This window comes from Pangasianodon hypophthalmus, chromosome 13, assembly GCF_027358585.1.
Source record: "Pangasianodon hypophthalmus isolate fPanHyp1 chromosome 13, fPanHyp1.pri, whole genome shotgun sequence".
In the NCBI taxonomy this organism is placed as follows: Eukaryota; Metazoa; Chordata; class Actinopteri; order Siluriformes; family Pangasiidae; genus Pangasianodon; species Pangasianodon hypophthalmus.
In genome coordinates, this window is record NC_069722.1 from 17,475,091 (window position 1) to 17,501,327 (window position 26,237).

At 38.0% G+C, this 26,237-nt stretch overlaps 1 protein-coding gene across 22 annotated transcripts in view; it reads right to left on the reverse strand.

The window, feature by feature from the left end:
* The window catches only part of LOC113528038 (caskin-2), a 128,487-nt gene that overhangs the window by 41,356 nt on the left and 60,894 nt on the right, over positions 1-26,237 (reverse strand). For 19 of the 22 annotated variants that reach the window (XM_053239183.1, XM_053239184.1, XM_053239180.1 and 16 more), the window contains 3 exons: positions 25,744-25,841; positions 16,100-16,245; positions 5,255-5,350 (listed from right to left, as the gene is read on the reverse strand). In XM_053239183.1, coding sequence (XP_053095158.1) covers positions 5,255-5,350; positions 16,100-16,243 — 240 coding nt within the window. In that variant the 5' untranslated portion in view covers positions 16,244-16,245; positions 25,744-25,841. Of the gene's footprint in view, positions 1-5,254; positions 5,351-16,099; positions 16,246-25,345; positions 25,499-25,743; positions 25,842-26,237 lie in introns of all 22 variants that reach the window. The other 3 variants (XM_053239187.1, XM_053239185.1, XM_053239186.1) reach the window with 2 other exon arrangements.

The window sequence follows — 26,237 nt, forward strand, 5'->3', positions numbered from 1 at the left end:
CGTTCTTGTCTTAGGACAACTTTGATGAACTTTTTTGATCCACTTCAAATGTTGACTTCTGTATATTTCTGTAAAGCTGATTTGTAACAATGCCCATTGTTAAAAGTGCTATACAAATAAAATTGAATTGAATATTAAACACAGCAAATCAAATGCACAGTCTCCAATTCCCAAACTGTAAGCTTAAACTACATAAAATAACCGTTTTTACTTTTATGACTCAATTCAATAATTATCAGGCCTAGGAGGCATTGCAGTTTCAAACATTTCACCACAGATATGGAACAAATTTGACTATCAGCCATCTATCCTGACAAATCCATAACATCTGGATCCATCTTGGTCCAGGACAGGTTGCATGTAGTTTTTACTTTTCACTAGCCTAGGCTGCAAGGCTGAAAGAAATTCTGGAATGCAAGACAAAATCAGTCTGGTGAGAAGAGAAGTGACCACCGCAATGCTTTGTGCTGACTTAATAAATGTTGCCTAGTCTCAAGGACGAGCATAAAAACAAAACAAAACACACTGTAGACTGCCCAAATATCAACAACAGTAAGTATGTTATAATAAAATATTCATCTAGTCATTTAATGTTCCTTAGCTAGTGAATGTTGATGTTAATGCTATTTACAGTCTGCACCCTTGGCTGTTAAAAATAGCTGACAGTGACAAATAGTGTAACTTGATTAATATTGCCATTCAAAGCAGAGATGCTGCAATTGAAATGTACTATAATGTCCACTTATTCATTCCATTCAGTAGCAGTGGTGTATAATAGCCAGGTATTAATTTCAATAGGAATGATACAAAATAAAAATTACTGTGTAATCTGTACAATTTAACTGACAAATGTGATACACATTTTGTGTGGCTGCCATACAGCAGTAGGAGTGGTGATGGCGCAAAGTTATTACTTAATTATGTAAGTCACAATCTACCATCAACCAATCTTGTCATATTAATAATGCTGATATAACATGCCTTTATGACAGTTCCACTGAAAATGATTAAAATAACTTGGAAATGTTATGGGAATATGGGAAAATGATATTTTATCTTTTAAAACCAGATGTACCCTTTTCCTCCTGCAGTAAAACCCCAATATTTCACAGTCTGTCACCTCTATATCCCTCTGCTCAGAGTGTAGCTAGCTGCATTTCAAACAGAAACAGGAAAAATGCCCAGTCCCGATTGGTTAACCCTGTTTCTTACCATAGTTATACACATCCTATATCGCAATTTCTGTGCAAAACTGGGGATAAAAATGAATGACCAGAGGCAGGGATATCAAAAGCAGAGGCAGGGAAAACCCACCCCCCTGCCATCTGGCAATTCACATCTGGTTTGTGGGTGTTAAATTTATTTATTTGCATTGACGCTGCCTTATATTTTGCACTTTTAGGTAGAAATAGTGTATGTGGGAACAGGTGAGGGAGCAGCCAGAGTCAGGACTTAGTGGACTTAGTGGTCCATCTCTGGTCATCGAACCACAAGTGAACAGCCCTAAATACAATTCTGGACAGGGTGAAAATGGGTCTCATGATATGACCACTCAGATCACTTGTGGAAGTGGTCGGTGATGTGTTTTCATGTGGAATCAAACTACTTTCGATCTGCCCAACCACACTCTTGTGTCTGATACAGAAAACCTGATATAACTTTCTGAATTTGCGGATTTCATCTCAAACCCGGATGTTTCATTAGACAAAGCATTAAGTAATGGAGACTTTAATATTCATTTTGATAATCCAGAAAACCCTCTGAGAAAAGCAGTCTGAGAATGTAATAGGACCCATTCATAAAAGTGGTCACACTCTTGATCCAACACTAACATTCAAATGAAATATAGAATCATTGATAATAATGATGAGACCATTATCTCATCTCATTTAGATGTGTCTTAGTCATAATATAAACTTGCCACGCTCCTGTATCAAAAGTACATTCACGTCAAAGTTATCAACTGTGATTGGATCACTGTCTGCCCTATAGGGCTTGATCAGGCGACTGCATGCTTAGAGTCAACGTTCTGCTGGACTCTAGATAATGTAGTTCCACTTAAAAGAAAAATAATCAGAGAGAAAAAACTAGCACCCTGGTATAATGATCACATGCGCACCTTAAAACAGACCACTCGAAAATTGGAAAGTAAATGGCACCAAGCGCTTAATGAAACTATTACTGATCAGGAGTTTAATGTACTGTGTTTAACAGAGACATGGATTAAACCAAATGAGTATGTAGCATTAAGTGAAGCTAGTCCACCCAGTTACAGTTATATACATCAGAACCATCTAACTGGCAGAGGAAGAGGTGTCGCAGTTATTTATAATGGTAATCTAGGCATCACACAAAAACCTAGTCATAAATTCAACGCATTTTAAGTTCTTTATACCAACATAACATACGTAGCCACAAAAAGTAAGTCTACCCAGACGATTCTGCTAATTATTATTTACAAACCCCCAGGGCCATATTCTGAATTCCTTCGTGAATTTGCGGATTTCATCTCAAACCTGGTTGTTTCTTTAGACAAAACATTAATTGTTGGTGACTTTAATATTCATTTTGATAACCTAGAAGACCCTGTGAAAACAGTAGTTGTGTCCATTCTAGATTCAGTAGGGGTTAATCAGAACGTAATACATTCAGAGTGGTAGTCACACTCTCGATTTAATACTAACATTCAGGTTAAATATAGAAAATATAGTCACATTTCTGCAGTCTGAAGCTATCTCAGATCATTATCTCGTCTCATTTAAAATGTGTCTTAATCATTATATATGCACCGTGCCACGTTACCATGTCAAACGTATATTCATGACAGCAACTGCACAGAGTTTTACCAGTAATCTCAGAGTTACCAACCATGATTGGATCACCGTCTGATCCCGAAGAACTTGACCAGGCAACTGAATGCTTAGAATCAACATTCCGCTACACGCTTGATAAGGTAGCTCCACTTAAAAGAAAAATAATTAGAGAAAAAAAGCTAGCAACCTGGTATAACAAATCACAGACGCACCACTCGAAACAAACCACTTAAACCACTCGAAAATTAGAACGTAAATGGCATCAAACTAAATTGGTTGTATTACCATCAGCATGGAAGGAGAGCCTTCTGAGCTATAGGAAAGCTCTTAGTGCTACTAGATTAATGTATCTCTCTACCCTAATTGAAGATAACAAAATTAATCCTAGATTCTTATTTAATACTGTAGCAAAATTGACTAGGAAAAAGACCACAATAGAAACATGCACACAATCATTATATAGCAGTGATGACCTCATGAATTTTTTCAATGGTAAAATTGAAAATATCAGGCAAAAAAAATTCAAACTATTAATTTAAAACCAGACAATTTGATAACTAACCCTGTAGATAATAATATAAAGATGTCAGATCAACGATTAGAATGTAGAACTAATTTCATAAATTTCCTCATCAACCTGTATACTAGATTCCTTACCCATGTGTTTCCTCAAACAGATAATTCCAGAAGCAATCAAATGTCTTCTAAAAATAATCAATTCTTCCCTTAGCACTGGCTATGTACCTAAATCTTTTAAACTAGCAGTTACCAAACCCCTGATTAAAAAAATCTTGACCTCAACCCCTGTCAATTATCCAACTATTGGCAAATATCAAACCTCCCCTTTATCTCCAAGATCCCAGAAAAATCTGTAGCCAGCAGTTATGCTCATACCTACACAGGAATTTAATAACATTCATGAAATGTATCAGTCAGGATTTATGCCTCATCGTAGCACAGAGACAGCGCTGGTTAAAGTGATAAATGACCTACTACTGGCCTCTGATCAGGGTTGTGTCTCCTTGCTTGTGTTGCTTGACCCTAGTGCAGCTTTTGATACCATTGATCATGCTATTCACCTTGATAGACTAAAAAATATTGTAGGCATTCAGGGAACTGCCTTCTCCTGGCTCAGGTCTTATTCGACTGATTGTTATCAGTTTGTAGATGTAAATGGTGACCTCTCTACGCATACTATGGTAAAGTTTGGTGTTCCGCAAGGCTCTGTTTTAGGCCCAATGCTCTTTTCTTTATATATGCTATCTCTGGGCAAAATTATTTGTGAACATATTAGCTTCCACTGTTATGCTGATGAAACACAGTTTCATCAAAGTTTCAGCAAAGCCAGATGACAGAGACTAGCTTGATAATGTTGAGGAATGTGTAAAGGACATTAGACACTGGATGTTTATTAACGTCCTTCTACTTAATTCTGACAAGTCTTAGGCACCCTATTTTTTTAGTACAAACGTTGTTATAGATTTTTATTTTATGACTTCTACATTATTGATTCAGTACAAAAACATTTTAGAATTATAACTAGTTTTGCACAAAATTAAATGTTACAGAAAAATGTTTGTATGTCAGTAAAGAAAGCAGCATATTACATAAGAGACCACTTTTCAGACAAAAAAAAAAAAATAAAAGCTGCTTGGTTTTGCTGCAAAAAAAGAAGCAAGTGTGACGGTCAAAGTCTCCAGAAGAACTGTGGCTGGTTCTGCAAGATGCTCATTAAAACTTATCAGCTAATTTCCTTATAAAACTGCACAAATTGTACATGAGGATCATCACACCAAATATTGTCTTTGTTTCATTTATTACTGTTCACTGCTCTTTATAGTATTATTTTAATGTAGAAACATTTAGTTTCATTATTTTTGAAGGAATCTTTGCTCTACAGCATTTCTTTGCATGTGCCTAAGACTTTTGCACAGTACTGTACAAGCAGAGACAAAAAGAAAGCAAATCTTTTAGTCAAAGATGATAAGACAAGGTAGAGCCATTTGCCATGTAGACATCATCAGGAGCATTACACAAAACACTGGTCTGTGTCTGTACAGCTATGATCAGACACATACCAGTATTTTGGTTGTCACTGATACTTCAGTGTTATGCATGCTCAACAAAACAACCACCATACATTACAGTCTGACGTAGATTGGAACATAACAAAAGAATTTTAACAGAGTACTGTGAAGGACCATTTCAAAAGGGAAAACATACAATTGACATGTTAGGATTGGGAGTTTTGACTGCTTCAGCAAAAAAAAAAAAAAAGTTTATGCATCAGAATGAGACAGGAGAGATAAAAAGCTCCAATATAATGAGCTAATTAAATATCTGGTTTACAGAAATCAAATACCAACAACCAATATAATGAATAAATGCTTAAAAGCTGGTTAGCGGCTTTTGATAATTTGATAATTTAAGGTGCCTTTTACCTTGAGCCGGCCAAACTCACACGCGAGGTCCAGAGGAGTTTTCTTAGCTTTGTTCACAATGCAGGGGTTAGATTGATGCTGCAGCAGCATCTCAGACTAAGGTGTGTGAGAGAGAGAGAGAGAGAGAGAGAGAGAGAAAGAGAGAGAAGAGGGGTGAATATACAAACAGTTTCTTGGCTAAAACCATAGGCTGTGGTAAACAAACAAGTCTTGAAAATGTCTGTTTATTGGTCCTTGGGGACAAACTACATTCATTTTTGTATAGACATTAAAAATATTTTTAACATGGTAAAATGTTGACAAAGATTTATACACAGCTCTCTAAAAAACATAAAGCTTAACTCAGTCTGTACTGGTAATATTTCAAGACAACTATATAGAGAAGTTCACCAAAACTGGATATATCTAAAAAGAATAAAAGAAATTTGCATGCAAACCCAAACATCATTACTGCATGTCTGATGATAATTTCATAGAAACATTAGCATGAACAAGAACATAAGATGGAGTGCTGCATGCATGAAGCCTCCAAAACAACCAGTCCTGTAATCAATTTTACCAAATGAAAATTGGACTAAGTTTTATCTATTCACACAGCAGTGGTTGGGCCTTAACACTATAGAAAGTGCAAGTAAACTAAAATGCACTGATTATATACAGTCCCCTCTGAAAGTATTGGAATGGCAAGGTTAATTCTTTTGTTTTTGGTATACACTGTAGACATTTATGTTTGAGATCAAAAGATGAATATGAGATGATTAATCTCATTCTTTCAGATTTTATTTCCTGACACTTACATCTAGCTGTGTTAAACTACTTACAGCATGGAACCGTTGGTTAAAACTCACCCATTTTTAAGTGATCAGAAATTTTGGAACATGTGACTGACAGGTTTTTCTTGTTGCCCAGGTGTGCTCTGTTAGATTGAGTGTTTCAACAATTAATAGCTCTGAATGTCTACTCTTGGTTTGAGCCTTGGGTTTCACCTATGAAGACCAGAGATCTGCCAATGGGAGAAAAGCAAGCCATTTTGAAGCAGAGAAAAAGAGGAACATTGATAAGAGCTATTGTACAAGCATTGGGCACAGCCAATACAATAATTTGGAATGTCCTAAAACAGAAAGAAACAACTGGTGCACTAACTACCAGACGTCAAACAGGTCAGCCAAGGAAAACAAGAGCAGTTGATGACAGAAACATAGCTAGTGCTGTGAATAAAAACTCAAAAACAACAGTCAGTGACATCACCTACTACTTCCACAGGGCAGGGGTGAAGATATCACAATCCTCCATTCAAAGAAGACTTCAAGAGCAGAAATATAGAGGCCATGCCACAAGATGCAAACCATTCATCAGCAGCAAGAATCAGAAGCCCAGATTGGAATTTGCAAATTCAGAGATGAGCCACAAAATATACAAGCTCATTGGTCAAACAAGGTGGAGGTAGGGTCATGGCTTGGGTTTGCATAACTGCTTCTGGAACAGTGATTGACTTGGCCAATCTAAAACCTTTCACTTTTTTCCCCCAATAAAGTCCTTTGTTGTGTTGGCAGTGTTTTGAGTCATTGTCATGCTGCATGATGAAGTTCCTCCCAATTAGACTGGATGCATTTCTCTGTAAATGTTTCTATAGACTTCTGAATTCATTCTGTTGCTACTATCATGAGTTACATCATCAATAAAGATTAGTGAGCCCATTCCAGAATGGAATGCAAGCCCAAGCCATGACACTATTCCACCGTGCTTGACCGCTGAGCTCATATGTTTCGGAACATTAGCAAATCCTTTCTTTCTCCACACTCAGGCCTTTTCATCACTTTGGTAGAGGTTAATCTTGGTTCCAGAACTTTTGTGGCTCATTTCTGTATTTCTTCAAAATGGCTTGCTTTTCTTCCATAGACAGATCTCTGGTCTTCATGAGTAGACATTCAGAGCTATTAATTGTTTAAACAATCAATCTTGCAGGGCATACCTGGGCAACAAGAAACACCTGTCAGTCACATATTCCAATATTTTTGATCATTTGAAAAATGGGTGGGTCCAAACAAAAGGTGCCATTTTCCAAGCTGTTTAACACGTCTAGATGTAAATATGAAGAAATGAAAACTGAAATTCTGATCTTTCGTATTATATTCATCTTTTAATCTCAAACCCAAATGTCTTCAGTGTATAGCAAAAACAATAGAACTGGCCTTGTCATTCCAATACTTTTGGAGGGAACTGTATTCATAGATTTTATTTCATATTAACGAGCTCATTTACCTTGACACAAAACAAGAGTACACTGCAAGTCCAGTCAAGAGCAGGTGAAAGCATGTACGAGGGGATTCCAGGAGGTGTCAGTTAATATCAGAGCGTTCAAAGCAGCACAAATTTTTCCAGATTCATGTCGATTGATTCATTTCACATTTTATTAGGGAGAAAAAGACTGTTCTTTTTGCATGATTGATAACTTGGACAAATTTATGTTAACTGCAGAGCTCCTAAGCAAAATTGAAAGGTCCAGTAAGATAATAAGATAATATAATCAGAGTAAACACCTATGGGATATTATGGCAGTGTAAAATTGTGTAGAGATATAAATTGTTATATCTCACAAGCCTATCTCACACCAGGTTCTTAGAACAGAGATTTGGCTACCTCAACCAGGTTACCTGTGCCAGTGGATCTGGACTCTTGGAGTGACATGCAACTTCTCACAACCATTCTGAAGGGAGCAAGGTGCAACTTTGGAGAGAGTTGCAAAACAGCACCAAGTTTCTTTCTGTGCACATGCAGAAGACTCTCCATAGGATCTGCCTATTAAAGAAGGCCCAGCAGCATCTTCATTTCCCAAGGAGATTGAAGCGAGCAAATGTTTTCCCACTCCCATCCTCACCATCTTCGATACCAAACAGTGAGATGGCTGGTCAGAGCATCCTGACCAGCCGTCTCACCGTTTGGTATCGAGACTGCACAGTTTTGGCAGTCAAGACCCTACAACAAACTGGTCAAACAGCTGAAAAGATCATTAGGGTCTCTCTACCCACCATCAATGCCTCCTACAACAACCGCTGCATCTGTAAGGCCACCAGCATTGTGGATGACCCCTCCCACCCCTCTCATGGACTCTTTACCCTCCTGCCATCTGGAAGAAGGTACCAGAGGATCCATGCAACCACCACCAGACTTCATCCCAGAGGCAATCAGAATACTCAACACAGTGGTACCTTCCAACGCTCACCTGGTCTTGTCAAACCCCTAACCCAGTCTGAATCTGGTAACACCACTGCACACCTGCACGTTACAATGCTGCACTAGACACTTTGCTATTTATGAGACTCTTTTTGCTGCTACCTTCGTTAATATTGCTGCTACACTACACACTAGTTTACAGACAAATGTTGCACTAGTTTTCCCACACAAAACTGTTCTGTTGTCCTCTATAGTTAACGTGTACTATCCTGTGTATTTATTGTTCTGTGTATTTATTAACCTGTACTCATCTCACACTGTTGTGTATTTGCACTTTATGTAGTCTTATGCACTATACTACCGTATTACTATGTGCTGCACCATGGTCCTGGAGAAACAATATTACATTCCAATTTATACAATACATATAAGAATGACAGTAAAAACCCCCTTGACTGGACTTGAATCCAGAGCCTGTCCTGAGATTACTAGGTCTCATGTGGGAATACACAATGGCTGGCACACCAGTCCATTGAAGGTCATCATGCACACAAACATATTCAAACACTCATTCACACCTAGGGGCAATTTATCCTAGCCATTCCACATACTTCCATGTTTTTGAGAGGTGGAGAAACCAGAGAACCTGGAGGAAATCCACACGGACATGGAGACAACATGCACAGAAACTATGCACAGACAGTAACCTAAGCTCAGGATTGAAGAGGGACCCTGGAGCTGTGAGGCGGTAGCACTGCCCGCTGTTTCACCATGCCAGGCCAAGCAGGACTGCAGAGGCAGAAAGGCATACAGTAGACAGTTACGCCAGCCTTGCCCCACTGCCCCAGTGGAGTATGACTGTTGGCTGATTAGTGCCGATTGGTGCAATCATTTCAATGCAAGCCACAGATGTCACACAATGTCATAAGTTTACACTAAAATGTCATCGGTGTTTCGGCACCATATGTCTAGACACAGTGCTGCATCCAGTGAAACCACCAGCAACAAGTATTAAAATTTGTATACCTGCAAACTCCTGAAGAAGAGAGAAGAAGAAGGGTGAGAAGAATGCTTTTTTGTTGCCCTATTAGAAATCCCCAAGCATTAGGGAGTTTTTTGGTAATTAACTGCCAATCCGCAGTATTTCCGATTTACATACGTCCTTGTAATAGTCAGGTACACATCTAATAAAAAAACATTTGCAACAAGAGTCAAAATATTTACAAATACAGTTGGACCAAGTAGGATCAGAATCAGTATGTTGTACAATTATACATACAGTTGAGGCCAAAAGTTAACAAATACCTACGCTAAAGTCATTCAAACTAAATTTTCACACATTTCATGCCTCCATACATTTCCTGTGTTAAGTCAATTAGGATATCTACTTTATTTCTGTAAGAGATGATTTCAAAATCACAGCTAAGAGACAGATTTATTTCAGCTTTTATTTACTATATCAGATTTTCAGTGGATCAAAAGTTTACGTACACTGTTAGTTTTTGCTGAAATTGTATTTCAATTGCTTGAACTTGAATCAAATGCTTTGTCAGAATTTTTGCTTGTTCCTCCTGACAGAACTGGTGTAACTCAGGTTTGGGGGCCTCCTTTTTCAGTTCAGTCCACAAAACTTTCTATGGAATTCAGGACAGGGTTTTTGATGGCCATGCCGATACTTTCACTTTGTTATCTTTAAGCCATTTTGTTTCAACATTGGAGATATGTTTAGGATCACTGTCTTCTTGGAAGACCCAGTTGCAACCAAGTTCTAAATCAGTTCTGGTTGATGTGTTGAGGTTTTGCTACAATATGTCTAGGTAATCCTCCTTCCTCATGATGCCATCACACTCCCACGACATCATGCTACCACTCCCATGCTTCACAGGTGGGATGGTGTTCTTCAGATTAAAAGCCTCAGCCTTGTTCTTTCATACAAATTGAAAACAGTTCATTTTTGTTCCATCTTACCAGATCACTTGCAAACTTTATTTGGGCTGTTTTACGCCAGTCTTAGAATAGGGGCCTCCTTCTTTTCAGGCCAAGGCGAAGAAGGGCTAGCTTAATGGTGGATGTTCCTCCTCCTAAGGAGTCCATCAAATTCCAAGATTGTTTCTGAGGTCTTGGCCGAGTTGCTTGGATTTTCCCATGGTATCAAGGGCAAAAGGGCACCATGTCTAAAGGTAGGTCCTTTTACAGCCACAAATGTGTTTGCATTATGACAACTTCTAATTATGACAACTGGCAAATTAGTAGCTTTTAAAAGACATTGTATCAATTTCTGGAATCTTCCACACTGTTTAAAGAGACAATCAACTTGGTGTATATTGACCCACTGGAATTCTGACATAGTGAATTAAAGCTGAAATAAATTTGTCTCTAACTGATTGTTTAAAAATGAGAACACAGTAGCTGGTCTAACTGACTTGCCAAGAGAAATGTATGGTAACATGAAATGTGCAGAGTTGTGAAAAACTGAGATTGAATGCCTTTAGCCTAGGTCTATTTAAACTTATAACCTCAAATGTATGAGAATCAAACTTAGGTCCTGGCTAAGTTTGATTCTAAAAAAGAATGTTTTTTGATGAGGTACTGAGATCTTTAGACACAAAGCATGGAACTGTCACAGATACATTTTGCTGCATAATGGCTATGCTAAAAATAGCTTACAGGATGTGATTGTAAGTTTGGCCAGAATATTTTTAAACAACTCAGCAAACTGTACCTGTGACTGCCCTGGCCTTTGTGCCTTAAGATCTCAACACCTCACCTCAAAAACCAGATTAGAACAGAGAAATAAAAGGGCTTAAGAATTTGTTGCTGAGCCACTTTGCCACTTTTTGACAGAATAAATGGGTTGCTTAGTAGGTTTGCGTATAATTTATCCACCCAAAAAATTTGCTAACAATCAAAAATTTAACATTATAAATTATATTAGATAATTAGCCAGCTAATGTTACCTAGTAATGTTAGCTTTTTCTATTGTACTCTAGCCAGGCCTACTTGATATCTTGATAGGTTAGCTATATTATTAGCTATCTACATACCTAACTATCTACGCATTATTAGAACAGATTTCTTTTCACCGGACTCCTACAAGTGTAAATGGAGAAGCCGTACATCTCTACAACATACCACATGATCACAACAGATTTCACTACAATGTTCTATTACTAATACTGGCATCTGTGCATCTGATGATAAACAGAATTGCGAGGTGAGGTACGAACAAACCAGCTGGCACAATCTACAAACATACTTTCAGCAGATTGATGAATTCTTCCGAACGTTGGAGTAAAACAAAGAAATGAACAAAATAAAAGTAAGTCTACACAATCTTTTCTGAGGTCACTTTTTGCTACTCTTTCAGTCTTGACCAGAAACCCCACTTTCTTCCTAGACATATCCCTTACGACTTATAAATTTTCCTACATATCAACTTATAACCATTGGAATACAGTATGTCTTGTGAATTCTGACCCACGTTTTTCAACTCAGTTGCTACCACTCATGGTGAGGGGGTCTGTTCAGGGATTGAAGATGGTGAAAACATCTGTGAAACCCTAGCAAAAAGAACCCTGACCTATCTATCAATGAATGATGAAACTGATATCATCCGTGCAGTGATAGAAGATCTGAAAGACAACTGTCATGGATTATGTAGATACAGGTCAAAAGCTTCCGTTAATGTTCACATCAAACATCAGAATGAAGAAAAAGTGTGATCTCTGTGACTTTGATCAAGGCATGAATATTTTTACCCGAAGGGTTGGTTTGAGTATTTCATAAACTGCTGATCTCCTGAGAATTTAACACACAATAGTCTCTAGTGCAATAAACAAAAAACATTGAGTGAGTGACAGTTCTGCGGGTGGAAACGCCTTGTTGATAAGAGAGGGCAGAGGAAAATGGCCAGGTGGCTCGAGCTGCCAGGAAGTATATAGTAACTTACGGCAACCCACTCTTTACAACCATGTTGAACAGAAAAGCATCTCAGCATGCACAAAACATCAAACCTTGAGATGGATGTGCTACAACAGCAGAAGACCACACTGGGTTCAACTCCTGCCAGCCAAGAACAGGAATCTGAAGCTATCATAGGCACAGGCTCATCAAAACTGTAGAACAGTGTAGACAGTACACACCAGGATCAAACAAACACGGGTGCTGGAGCTGACTCTGCTAATCAATCATGCATCCTTTACAGCTGTGTTTCAGATCTTCATAGATTATTCTGTCCAGAGGTTCTCCCGTCTCCTGGTGGTAGAGAGATCGGATTTCTTTTTCCAAGGGTTTCACTCATGTTTTCATCATCTTCAAACCCTTAACGGGCTGTATCGCTGTCAGTGGTAGCCGTTGAGTTGTAAAACTTGGGTCTGAATTCACAAGCCATACTGTTTACCAATGGTCCTAAGTTGATACGCAGGAAAATTTATAAGCTGGAAGGGCAGATTCTTGGGAGAAGGTGAGATTAGCAAAAAAGACCTCAGAAGAGATTGTGTAAAATTACTTTTATTTCTTTCATTTCCTTTTGTCTCCAAATTTCAGAATAACTCAGCAATCTGCTGAAATTATGTTTATAGATCGTGTCAGTTGGTTTATCATCAGATGCGCAGTCGCCAAAATTAGTAATAGAACATCACAGTGAAACCTGGCTCTTGGAGAAATTTGTTGCACTTATGTGGTATGTGTGTTATGGAGATGTACTGCTTCTTCATTTATACCTGTAAGGGTTTGGTGAAAAGAAATCCATCCTAATAATGCAGTCAAAGTTACATCATCTACAAAAAAGTCTCAGTAGCGCTGGTCCAGTGGATATGACCAGGTACACACACGGTGAAAAGCACACAGATCCCTTTCTCACTGAAAGTGCAAGCGGTCAGTAATCAACAATACTGAACCTCATCATGCTTAAAAATTTTCCAGTAGATTTCCAAAGTAAATCTTGGCTTTTTCAGTGCGTCTGGACAAGTGGCCATAGTTGAGCACTAAGAGAATCAATGGTATTCCACATCTGAAGAAGGGAAAACGTTTGGGGGTATGTACACATTTCTTTATTCTGACCGATAAGAGAAATTTTTTTATTTTAAATTATTTTAATTGTGAGTGCATGTGTGCAAATGGATTCAGAATGGTGTGTGTGTATGCTAATTGCTTCAGAATGCTGAGTCTGCAGTCTATTTAGAATATTTCAGCCATAACCATAGTTTACCACATGTTGAACATAATTACTTCCTCAAAATGAAACTTGCTAAACATCTGTAATCAGCATTAGCTGAAAGATCGACATATTATTAGTAAATATATATCAGTATGTTTATGTCAGTGTGCATGTTAATTGTTTCAGAATGCTAAGTTTGCAATTGTCAACTATAGACAGACTAGGATCATTCACCTATACCCACAGAAAACCACTTGTTGAACATTACTTCCTTAAATGGAACATAATACAGTATATTCAGAAAGCATTCTGAACCCTTAATTTTTTTTTTCATATTTTATGTTGAAGCCTTATGCTAAAATGCTTTAAATTATTATTTTTTCACATGAATCTACACTCCATACCCCATAATGACAAAGCAAAAACCAGATTATATATATACATATAGATTAAAATATATACATATATATTATATTTATAACTTTGCAAATTTATTAAAAAGAAAAAACTGAAATATCACACTGGCATAAGTATCCTAACCCTAACTCAGTTTTTAGTTGAAGCACCTTTGGCAGCAGGTCTTTTTGGGTATGATGCGACAAGCTATACACACCTGGATTTGGGGATTTTCTGCCATTCTTCTCTGCAGATTGTCAGGTTTCTTCAGAGACGTTCAATTGGGTTCAAGTCGGGGCCCTGGCTGGACCACTCAATTGGAATGAGGTCAACCAGTTCAATCTTCGTTTCACCAGACCAGAGAATCCTGTTTCTCACAGTCATAGTTAAATTCCAAAAGGGCTTTTGTGTGTCTTGCACTGAGGAGAAGTTTCTGTCTGGCCACTCTGCCATAAAACCCAGATCAATAGAGTGTTGCATTGATGGTTGACCTTCTGCAAGTTTCTCCCATCTCCACACATGATCTCTAGAGCTCAACCAGAGTGACCATTGGGTTCTTGGTCACTTCTCTTACCAAGGCCCTTCTACCCAATTGCTCAGTTTGGCTGGGCAGCCAATGCTAGGAAGAGACCTGATTGCTCCAAACCTCTTCCATTTAAGAATTATGGAGGCCACTGTGCTCTTGTGATCCTTCAAAGAAGCAGAAATTTGTTGTAGCCTTCCTCAGATCTGTGCCTCGACACAATCCTGTCTCTGTGCTGTTAGACCTTATATAGACAGGTGTGTGCCTTTCTAAGTCTTGCCCAATCAATTGAATTTGCCACTGTTGGATTCCAATCAAAGTGTAGAAGCATATCACAAACAATCCAGACAAATGGGATGAACCAGATCTAAATTTCAAGTGTCACTGTAGAGTCTTAGAATACTTATGCCAATGTTTTTGCTTTGTCATTATGGGGTATGGAGTGTAGATAAATGTGAAAAATATGTTTAAAGAATTTTAGCATAAGACTGCAACATAACAAAATGTGAAAAAAATTAAGGGGTCTGGATACTTTCTGAATGCATTCTCTGAAATTTGAATTGTCATTAACGAAAATTATACCTTCAACCTAGACCTGTAAATTTTTTTTATTTTTTTTGGTTTGGGTTGGGTTTATGCTGTATGGGGTTGGGGGCAATGTTGACCTTATAAAATCGCAAAAAAATGCATGTTGCCAGGTGCAATGCAGCTGTTGTGATTTCCTGGAATAGAACACCCCTCAGTAGTGGCCATGAGGATAAAATACTCCTTGCTAACCTCCCAGTCGGCCACTCATTGTTTAGACAGGGGAGCACCCCATGCCATTGCACTGTGATGGATGAATAGCTGGCTTGATGACAGAATGGCTTCCATGTGGTCCAGATAACACCGTAAGGAGTATACTGGACACAAAAACAAACATTCTGATCGCTGACCCTTGTAGAATGCTGCAAGGTTAATCACCTCCTTTCACACACCTGGGTGACATGACCTTAGGCATGACCTGGGTTGGGTGATGAGCCAAGATGGCCACTACTGGGGATGCCACGTCTCCTTTCATCTGCGACAGTAAATCAGCTCGTTGGGAAAGTGCCATGTCAGTGCCAGTGCCAAGAACTAGCACTTTCCTGGCCACCTTGGAGCCACAAGCAGGACTCTGTGGTGTTACTGCTGAATTCTGTGCAACATGGGCAGGATCAGCAAAAGACGCAGCAACTTGTGCCTGGGGGAACCTTTCCCAGATCTGCTGCACCAACTCTGAGTGCAGATACCACTTTCTTGAATGTCTTGCACGGTCTGGATAGCACGTCTGCCACTCCATCGTGAAAAGGAAGGTGAATAGACCCAGTGAAGCTAGCCACAGGTGACCTGACTGTCATCATGTTGTCTGAGCAGATCAGGACATGGCAGTGTCTTAGAACTGGCAGGAAAAATAGGAAAGAGCCCCAGCTATCTTGGACAAAATGTAAGCTAACAAAATAAGCTAGCGATAGCAAATCCAGATAGCAATTCACAGTCAATGCTCCAAGGGAGAAGGAATGGATATATGAATGGATGGGAGGATGCTTTAAACATTTAGGTTCTTTAAACTCACCACATCATAATGTCCATACTGAGCAGCAAGGTGTAGAGGAATCTGGCCATCCTGTGAGGCTCCATTCACAGAAGCTCCTGCTCTGAGCAACATGAGCACAGAATCAGTTTTCCCCTGCCATGCAGCATAATGCAGCGGACGCATTCCTGCAGGACAAAAAACAGCAGGGCTATTCTAGTAAACTTAAATATAAGTAAAAATACATATATTTATAAAATAGATGCATCAAATATTGCTGCGAGCAGCAATTATTGGGGTTCTTGCAATTCAAAAACTTTACATGCATGTGTAAAAAAATACTATGTATACCAGTACCATTTTAGGAATTTTAGGACAAATTGTACAGAAGTTATAAGTAAACAGCTGCGAGCAGCAATTATTGGCATTTAAGAACTTCAAGTGCATGTGTAAAAAAGATATTATGTATTATTTAGCAAGCATGTAACCACTTAAATTGGAGATGAAACAAGACCATTTTCAGCAATTTCAAATAATTTACCATAGAAATACAGCTTTTTTTTTTTTTTTTTTACATTTATAACTGTTATAGTACCACCTATTGCCCCATCTCTATAGAATTTTGCATGCTTCTTTAGAATCGTAAGATGCATGTGCTTATCTAATTTAAGTTCTAAGGTTTCATTTAGGAATTATAGGCTTTATACTTTTACACTTACACTTTTCATGCCTATATTTTTAAATGATCCTGTTACAGCCATCCAAAGACTATTTCATCTATATATCATTTTGATGTGCTTGCCATTTTATTCATTGAATTGTTATACGTGAATGGTTTGGTCTATCAAAAGTCTTTTAATAACTTTTGGTCTTCATTGTCTGAAGATGATCTGAGCAAAATTTGGTGAAATTCCGATGAACGGTCTAGGAAAAGTTCACAAAAGTATGCTTTCCAAAAAATTTACAATGGCGGAAATTTTTTTTGCTGACCAAGGCACATTTGGTGTCACTATTTTCCGCATGATCCACAGAATCTACTGGTTCCCTGACAATAAGCTAAAGGAATGAAAAGTTACTAGTATTTTTTTAAAAAAGTTATATTTTTTTGCCCCCAAACTTTTTGATTACCTACAGGACATGGGGACGATGACCAAGTTTAGTAATGATACTCAAATGCGCTTGTAAAATACAGCATCTTAATACACAATTCAAAATTGCCGATGCCCAAAATGGCCGACATACTGAATTTGAGTATCATTCAACTTGGTATACCTCACTGAATCTAGAGATATCACTTAGAAAAATTTATACAGAAGTTATAAGCAAAAATAACACCCTTTTTTCCCACCCTCAATGTGAAATTACAACGCATAAAAAAATTTGTGAAAAACAATCAGAAACATTTTAGGGAACAATAGGAAAAATAAAAAACTTACAATAACCTGGTTGCGTAAGTGTGCACACCCTTTTATAATTGGGGATATGGCTGTGTTCAGAAAGAACCAATCACATTTAATCTCATGCTCAAAAGTAAAAAAAGACCAGTAATTAAGACCAGCTGTTTCTGTAGGATTTTCTTCACATCTTCTTCATTTCTTCATCTTCTTCTTCTGAAGCCATGGTCTGCAAAGAGCTTACAAAGCCTGTACAGGGTCCCACTGTCACTGTCTGTCTGTCTGTACCTCTCTCTATCTCTCTCTCTCTGCCGAGCTACACATGCTACTCCTGTGATACCAGAGATCTTGACCCCTTCTGCTCTCCAGACCTGCCTGATCAAGCCTGATGCCCTACTTCTAGTTAGAGTTCTCATCACTTGGAAATCACTTACTGCTGCGGATGGCCCCATATGGACAGCCTAAAGACACATGAGATTACTATGGATAGTACCACTTAGAAACCATGAAGATGGCTTTGGACTGCAAATGCTATGATAGCTTTAGGACTGCAATTGCCATGAACAGATCTGCACTCAAGTCACCATCAGTGAACAGCTGATAACTTCAACAAAACAGACTTAATGTTAAAACTGTAATGAATTTCCTGCTTGCACTTTTTGACCATATAGTACTCAGTTACAGAAAGGAATTATTTATAATTGCACTATCAGGTGTCAACCAGATGAGGATGGGTTCCCTTTTGAATCTGGTTCCTCTCAAGCTTCCTTTCTCATATCATCTCAGGGAGTTTTTCCTTGCCACTGTCGCCTCTGGCTTGCTCATTAAGGATAAATTTAGGGATAAATTTATCAATTTAAAATTTATATCCTGAATTTATGTATCTCTGTAATGCTGTCCATTGTTGTCCATTGATGTGCTTTAGTGAGAAGACATAGAGGGCCAAATTTGCCCCAAAGCACAAAAGAACTCATTATTTCCAGAAATGGTCAGTCAGGAGGCCTCTGGTGATTTCACATGAATATACTAAATGCCAGAGATGTAAATTATTACTTCCTCTTGTACTCTCGTTAAAGTCCCCATGAAATCAAATTTGAAATTTTGTGGCTTTTATTATGAATACGTTAGCCTTAAGATTATCTAGAAGCTAGTGTGCTCCAAAACAATTACAAAATTCACATTTAGAAGATATATGCATTCAAAATTTACAGTCTCTCTCTACCAGCAATACGGATCAGCAATTTTGATGACATCATTCTGCACTTCAGCATCTCTTCAGATTTTCTGTTCAATCAAATGCTCCATAGAATGTGAAGTGTCCCTCCCCAACATTACAAAAATCACCTTGCTGATGTTGCTGTTGTTGAGCATGAGAAGTGATATCAGCAAGCATGAGTTGTAAGTATGTCTTTGGCTGTTCGAACGCGTGCATTTTATTCAGCAAGTTGGTTAAGAAGGAAATGGCTACAGTTTATTCATTTTGAAGAAGGAGGTATTTGTGCCAGCTCACGGCTTTGTGACAGGCATCATTATTGCTCGGGCTTGCGTCCATGGTACTACAGTCGATATAAAGTCTACACACCCCTGTCAAAATGGCAGGTTTTTGTGATGTAAAAAAATGAAACCAAGATAAATCATGTAAGAACTTTTTCCACCCTCAATGTGAAATTACAACATATAAAAATTACATGAAAAACAATCAGAAACTTTTTAGGGACAAATAGGAAAAATAAAAAACTTACAATACCTTAGTTGCATAAGCGTGCATACCCTTTTATAAGTGGGGATGTGGATGTGTTCAGAATGAACCGATCACATTCAGTCTCAAGTTCAAAAGTAATTATCATACAGCTGTCATTATTCTTATTAACCCCAAATAAAGACCAGCTGTTTCTGTAGGATTTTCTTCACATCTACTTGGTTTCATCTGACCCCAAATAAAGACCAGCTGTTTCTGTAGGATTTTCTTCACATCTACTTGGTTTCATCTGACTTCTGATGCCATGGTCTACACAGACCTTACAAGGCCTGTACAGGGTCCCGCTGTCAAAAGGTATTGATCAGGAGAGAGGTACAAAAATTTCCAAAACATTAGCTGTACCATGGAACACCGTGAAGGCCATCATCAACAAGTGCAGAAAATGGAGCACCACAGTGAGGGACGTCACCAAGAACAGGACGTCCCTCCAAAATCTGTAAAAGAACAAGACAAAAACTTAACAGGGAGGCTGCCAAGAGACCTACAGCAACATTAAAGGAGCTGCAGGAATACCTGACAAGTGCTGATTACTCTCTGCATGTGACAACAATCTCTCATATTCTTCACATGTCTGGGCTATGGGGTAGGGTGGCTGGACGGAAGCCCTTTCTCACAAAAAAACATCCAAGCAAAACTAAATCATCCCAAACTATGTGGCAAAATGTGTTATGGTCTGATGAGACCAATTCCAAAGGTATAATAACTCCACAATTCCAAAAGGTATGTTTGGCGCAAAAAAAAAGCACAACACCAGACACACGGTGACTCATGGTGGCAGCATCATGCTTTAGGGCTGCTTTCTTCACCCAGAACTGGGGCTTTTATCAACGTGGAGGGAATCATGAATAGCTACAAATACCAGTTGATTTTAGTGCAAAATCTTCAGGTGTCTTCTAGTAAGCTTAAGATGAAAAGGAATTTCGCCTTTTAGCATGACAATATTCCAATGCATACACCTAGATCAACAAAGGAATGGCTTAACCAAAAGAAGATCAATGTTTCTGAATGGCCTAGCCAGAGCCCACACCTGAATCCAACTAAAAATCTGTGGGGTGACCTGAAGCAGGCTGTGCAAAGGAGATGCCGTTACAATTTGATGGCTCTAGAATGTTTTTGCATGAATGAGTGAGAAAATATTGCCAAGTCAAGTTGTGCCACGCTGATAGACTCTTAGCCAAAAAGACTGAGTGGTGTAATATAATCAAAAGTGCTTCAACAATGTATTAGTTTAGGGGTGTGCACACTTATGCAACCAGATTATTGTAAGTTTTTTATTTTTACTATTTTTATTAAAACGTTTGTGATTGTTTTTCACTTAATTTTTATATGTTGCAATATCACATTGAGGGTGGAAAAAGTTCTCACATGATTTATTTATCTTGGTTTCATTTTTTTACATCACAAAAACCTGCCATTTTAACAGGGGTGTGTAGACTTTTTATATCCACTGTAGTTATTTAGACTACTGTCTATATTAATTATACTGCTTTAAACTTATTTTTTTATTATTAGGACGAGGAAAAACACTGACTATTGAACTGCAGAGGTCACAAAACTGCCAACAAGATCTTGCCAAGTAGATGAATTCTAATTCTATCACAAAAACCCTCCAATATTTTGGTAGATGAGGCAGCTGGGTGCATAAATGAAAAAACATGTATTGGCTGAACTGATATTTAACTGTAATATTCTGAAATGTTTGGATTTATAAGCAACCAGCTGAGTCTATAAGCTTACTAACAATTGTTAACTTTAAAAAAATTCTCATAAGTATACAGTGTGTGTGAAAATAAAGTGAAAAGTTTTTTAGAAATTTTTGCAAATTTATTAAAAAACAAAAAATAGAAATCAAGTATTTAGACACTTTGTTCACCAAAAGCATGATGCTGCCACCAACATGCTTCACCTTAGAGATGGTATTACGAGTTGATGGTAGTTAGCTGGTTTTTGCTATGTAGCAATAATGTTGGAATTCAGCCCGCAGTTTCTCACATCTCCGCAAAGCATATCTGAAGCTCCATTAGAGTGGCCATTGAGTTGTTTTTCATCTATCTGACCTGGCCTGTCTAGCCCGTTTTGGCCATGAGGCTAGTTGAAAACACCAGGACTATTTCATAATGATGGAGTCCACTGTGAACCTAGGCACATTCAAAGCTTTAGAAATGGTATTAAACCTTTGTCCAGATCTACATCTTGACCAAGGCTAGAATATTGAACAGGCCTACCAGGCACAGGCACAGGGGTCCGAGGAGTCATGGGGCCCCAAAATGAAAGCCTCTGCGTGAAGTTAATAACATTATTTCACCTTCAAAGTGAGCATTTATCACTTCAGGTTTCTGTAGGACTTTGGTGGCATCTGTTACTGATGCTGTTCATGCCGTGGGCCATTAGAAGTGCTTAGAGTGGTGCCTGTTGAAGTGTTTTGTGCCGTGAAATATTATGCATACCAGGTAACATGCAGTGTGCTTTTGTGGTGTGTTGCTTGGCTCGTTTAAATATGTAGTTCCAGGCATAAACAATAGTTTCTAGGGCCCCGCATCTAGGAAAAATCAGGGGACGTTCCCTGTAATTGCAGATATAATATTGCTATGCCTATTATCATCATCTTTCAAGAAAGGGAAGCTTGTGTGGGCAAAAGACATTTGGTAATGTGGTGCGGAGATGGATTTAGCCTGTCTTAATTGAGGGTGCAGTCAAAATGTCCAATGGGCATCTTTTACAATCATGATTTTATTTCACTTTAAATTTCTGCACAACCATTAACAAGGACAGTGAGATAATCTTCCTATAGCTCAGTACTATCTTGTTGACACGTATATGTGATTTATTTATTTAAATTTATTTTTTCCATATACAGCTAAGCCAATGGTGTCAGTGGTGTTTTGTGAGACCCCTAAGGGCTGTGATGTAAGGTTATTAATTTTTTAATTTATTACAATTTTTACAAACATATTCAATTAATTAACACCAAGCACTGAAATAAGGACATTTCTAGGATAAAAAAAGAGCTAACAGAAAATATTTAAGTATATGCACTATTACATAACAGTTATTTTACTATTATATTAAAGTTTTTTTCTTTAATTAATGCATTCCTTTTTTATTGGCAACCAGCTGGTTAGAAATAGGATAGTGTGAGTAGTAAATAAATGCAACCATTTCCACATTATTTTTACAGGTTCACACAGGTCGAAGGAAGTGAAGCAGTGGGCTATATTTGGCTCGCAGACCTTGACTGTGACACATGAATTTATTAATGTACTTAATATATAATTTTTTGTATAAATTGTTCACCGGGGCAGGGGTGCAAAATTTGTTGTGCATCCTTAAACCTCTACTTTGTTTCACAGAGAGTTGTACTCTCCTGTTTGTTAGTGAATTTTTAAAAATTCAGTGTCATTTAACATCATGTCCTTTCCATGCTTCATCCAAGGGTCTGAATATGTATCCAAATGAGATATTTCAGTTTTTGAATTTTAATTAATTTGCAAACATATCTAAAAACATGTTTATATTAGCAGAAAAAGAGCACCTTTAATCCTTTTAAAATTAAATCTATAATACACTTAAGTATAGTGAATATTTCAAATAGTGAAGGGGTCTGAATACTTTCCGAAACCACTGTATGTCTGATCTGCAGTCCAGTTCATGTCAGATCCTGGATATAATAATAATAATAATGATAATAAAAATAAAAACATCTACAACTGTAGTGAAAGAGACTTAATGTTGATTAATTTACTTACTTTGTAGAGGATCAGAGGAACTAATAAAGGTCTTTAGTGACATGAAAGGAAAAATCAAAGTAAATCAACTTGTCTGCCCAAATTGGAACACAAATTAATCACTTTACAATGAAGTAAAATAAAATAAAATACGTAGCCTACATCTGAAAGATAATATTAAATTCCAGCACACGGCACAAGCCACCCTGCAATTCAATTTTTTTTTATAACCTGAAGAAGTGCAAAAATAAATAAATAAATTAAAAAAATCCTACCTTTTTGCATACAGTTAACTGGTTTCAACTTCCTCCATTCAAATCCAGACTTTTTTGACTTTTTGCAAACTAACTTTCACATTATCAACAATATGCTCTGGCAGGTGTTTAACCCACTGTCATACTGGATTTTCACCACAGTATTTTCCTTGCTCCATTTTCTTACTGACCAAACACACTGAAGTTCTAACTTCTCGTTTTCTATTAGTTCACATAAACAATGTTTGGAAATTCACAAGTCAAAATTCATCTACATAAAGATGACATACCACTACCAGAAGCACATGCCTCTCTCACATCCCCTGTCCTTTCCCATTTATAAACTGGATTTTATGCTTTGTGAATTTTATTCTTGTTTGGTCTGAATGCTGGATTATTTATTTATTTGTTTTTTGTTTGTTTATTTATTTAAATTTCAGGTGTCTCCCGTATTACCATAGCAAGGTGTAAAAAAAATCATAAATGCTTCAGCTAAGCAGATTCACAAGTCAAAATTCATGCACATAAAGATGACATACCACTACCAGAAGCACACGCCTCTCTCACACCCCGTCCTTTCCCATTTATAAATCGGATTTTATGCTGTGTGAATTTTATTCTTTTGGTCTGAATGCTGGTTTGTTGGTTTGTAAATTAAATTTTCAGGTTTCTCCTGTATTGCCATAGCAAGGTATAAAAAAAATCATAAATGCGTCAGCTAAGCCAGAGCTTAACACCAAGACAATTCTATTGATCTACCTGGAGTGAGGGTGCGGGATTGAACGGAAGTACATTTTCCTCACTATTAACATCTGAATGTGCACTATTTAACCCAAATCAATCTGTAAACCAATCTTACTCATTAAATGTTGGTATAAAATTTCTCTGGTGCTTTCATTTTGTCCCAAGGGTATTTCAAACTTTTGCACTCTACAGTCACACATGAGCACTAAAATCACATGGGAATACACAGCTGTTAAGGGAGTAGACAGGGAATGAAAAAAATCTGCCAGACTTTCACTCCTACCCTGATTCCTACACTACACATTCAGGATTTCCCCTCTCTTTGGCTAAGACATTTTTCTCTATAAACTGAACATATCCTGCAAGTCATATTGTCTACCACCTGCTAGCTGAATCCAATCCCTTCCACAATGTTCCAGACTATCTCACAAGACCTTGTCCCCTTCATCACTACTATTATTAATAACTCATTAATTTATCTATCCAACTATCATTAATAAGATCTGGTCATGTACCATGTAATTGCATTCAAGACATCTCAATCCTCAAAAGCACTGTCTACAATCAAATGTGGTCAACCCTGAGACACTCTTGTCCATCCTTATGAGTCTTCGAATTCATGGCACAGCTTTGCAATGGTTTACTTCCTACCTGGAGGGTCAGTCTTTTTAGGTGATATGAAGGGAATCCACATCTGCTCCATGAAGACTCTCCACTGGTGTCCCACAAGGCTCAGTACTTGTTCCTCTTCTGTTCTCCCTCTATACTCAATCTCTTGGTGAAGTCATATCCTCACATGGGTTTCATACCACTGCTATGCAGATGACACTCAACTTATCCTCTCCTTTCCTCCCTTCCTCCTTCCTCCCTCATAAACTCATGTTTCTGCTCGGATCTCAGCAAGTCTTGAAGACATGCCATTAATGCCAGCTCATCAGCTGAAACTTAATCTCAGTAAAACTGAACTGCAGTTCATCCCAGGTGATGCATCCTCACGTCAGGATCTTCTGATCTCTCTGGACAACTCTCAGATCTCACCTTCTGTCACTGCATGCAACCTTGGGGTAAACATTGACAATCAGCTGTCCTTCTCCTCTCATATTACTAATCTGACATGCTCATGCCAATTTCTTCTTTACAGCATCAGAAAGATTTGTCCATTTCTATCCACATAGCCCACTCAGGTGCTTGTTAATTCCCTTGTTATTTCGAAACTGGACTACTGCAGCTCGCTCCTGGATGGTCTGTCTGAGTGGCATTTGGCCACTGATCCAGAATGCAGCTGCACAACTAGTTTTCAACCCTTCTACGTTCTCCCACACCACTTCCACTGGCTTCCTGTAGCTGCCTGCATCAGATTTAAAACACTAATGCTTGTCTAGAAAGTGAAAAATGGAAGAGCACCCACCTACCTTAAAGCACTTATCACACCTCACACTACACCACGCTTCCTCTGATCCTCTGATCCTACTGCTCAACTGGTCCCACCATCTCTCAGGGTACAAGGAAGGCATGCATCAAGGCTTTTCTCTGTTCTGGCACCTAGGTGGTGGAATGAACTTTCTCTAGAAGTCCGAACAGCAGAGTCATTGGCTGTCTTCAAATGATGACTAAAAACCTATCTCTTCAGGAACTACTTAAATTAGCACTGTATTTAAAAAAAATTCCTGTGCTGTCGGTGTGTTTTCTATACAATATTACCACCCCAGCAGAGTTTTTTAGACTGATAGTACTCTTAGTCTGTGACCTAGTATCAGGATGTATTTATTGATAGAAAATGTAAAGCACTTATGTAATGTAAATGTCTAACCATTGCTGTCTCTGATGTCCACAGTGGCATGCGCTTCCAATAACAGAGAAAGCAGGTCTGTTGTCCCTGTTAGAGCAGCATGGTGAAGTGCGGAAAATCTGTGCAAGAAAACGAGAAAGCATTAGAAATACAAGGATAAATTAGAAACCAAAATAGCAGTAATTATGAAAAACTGAAGCATTACAAAATTATAGTTCAAGGGGAAAAGTAATGTATAGTCCTAACCAAAGAATTTATAACTCAATAAAATTTAAAGTTAATGACTACTTATGAAAATCTTGTTACATTTCCACTCACTAAGGGCAATTCGTGGTCACATACAGAATTAGTTAGCTAATTACTTGAAACATTAAATATAAGCCAACTTGCCGTAATCACAGCCACCAGTGACGACAAAATCTCTTTTGCTCTAGGCAAATATAATGCCTAGTCCATACAAAACTCATCCTATAGTCTTAAGTAGAATAGGTTATGTGAACATGAAAAATGCAATA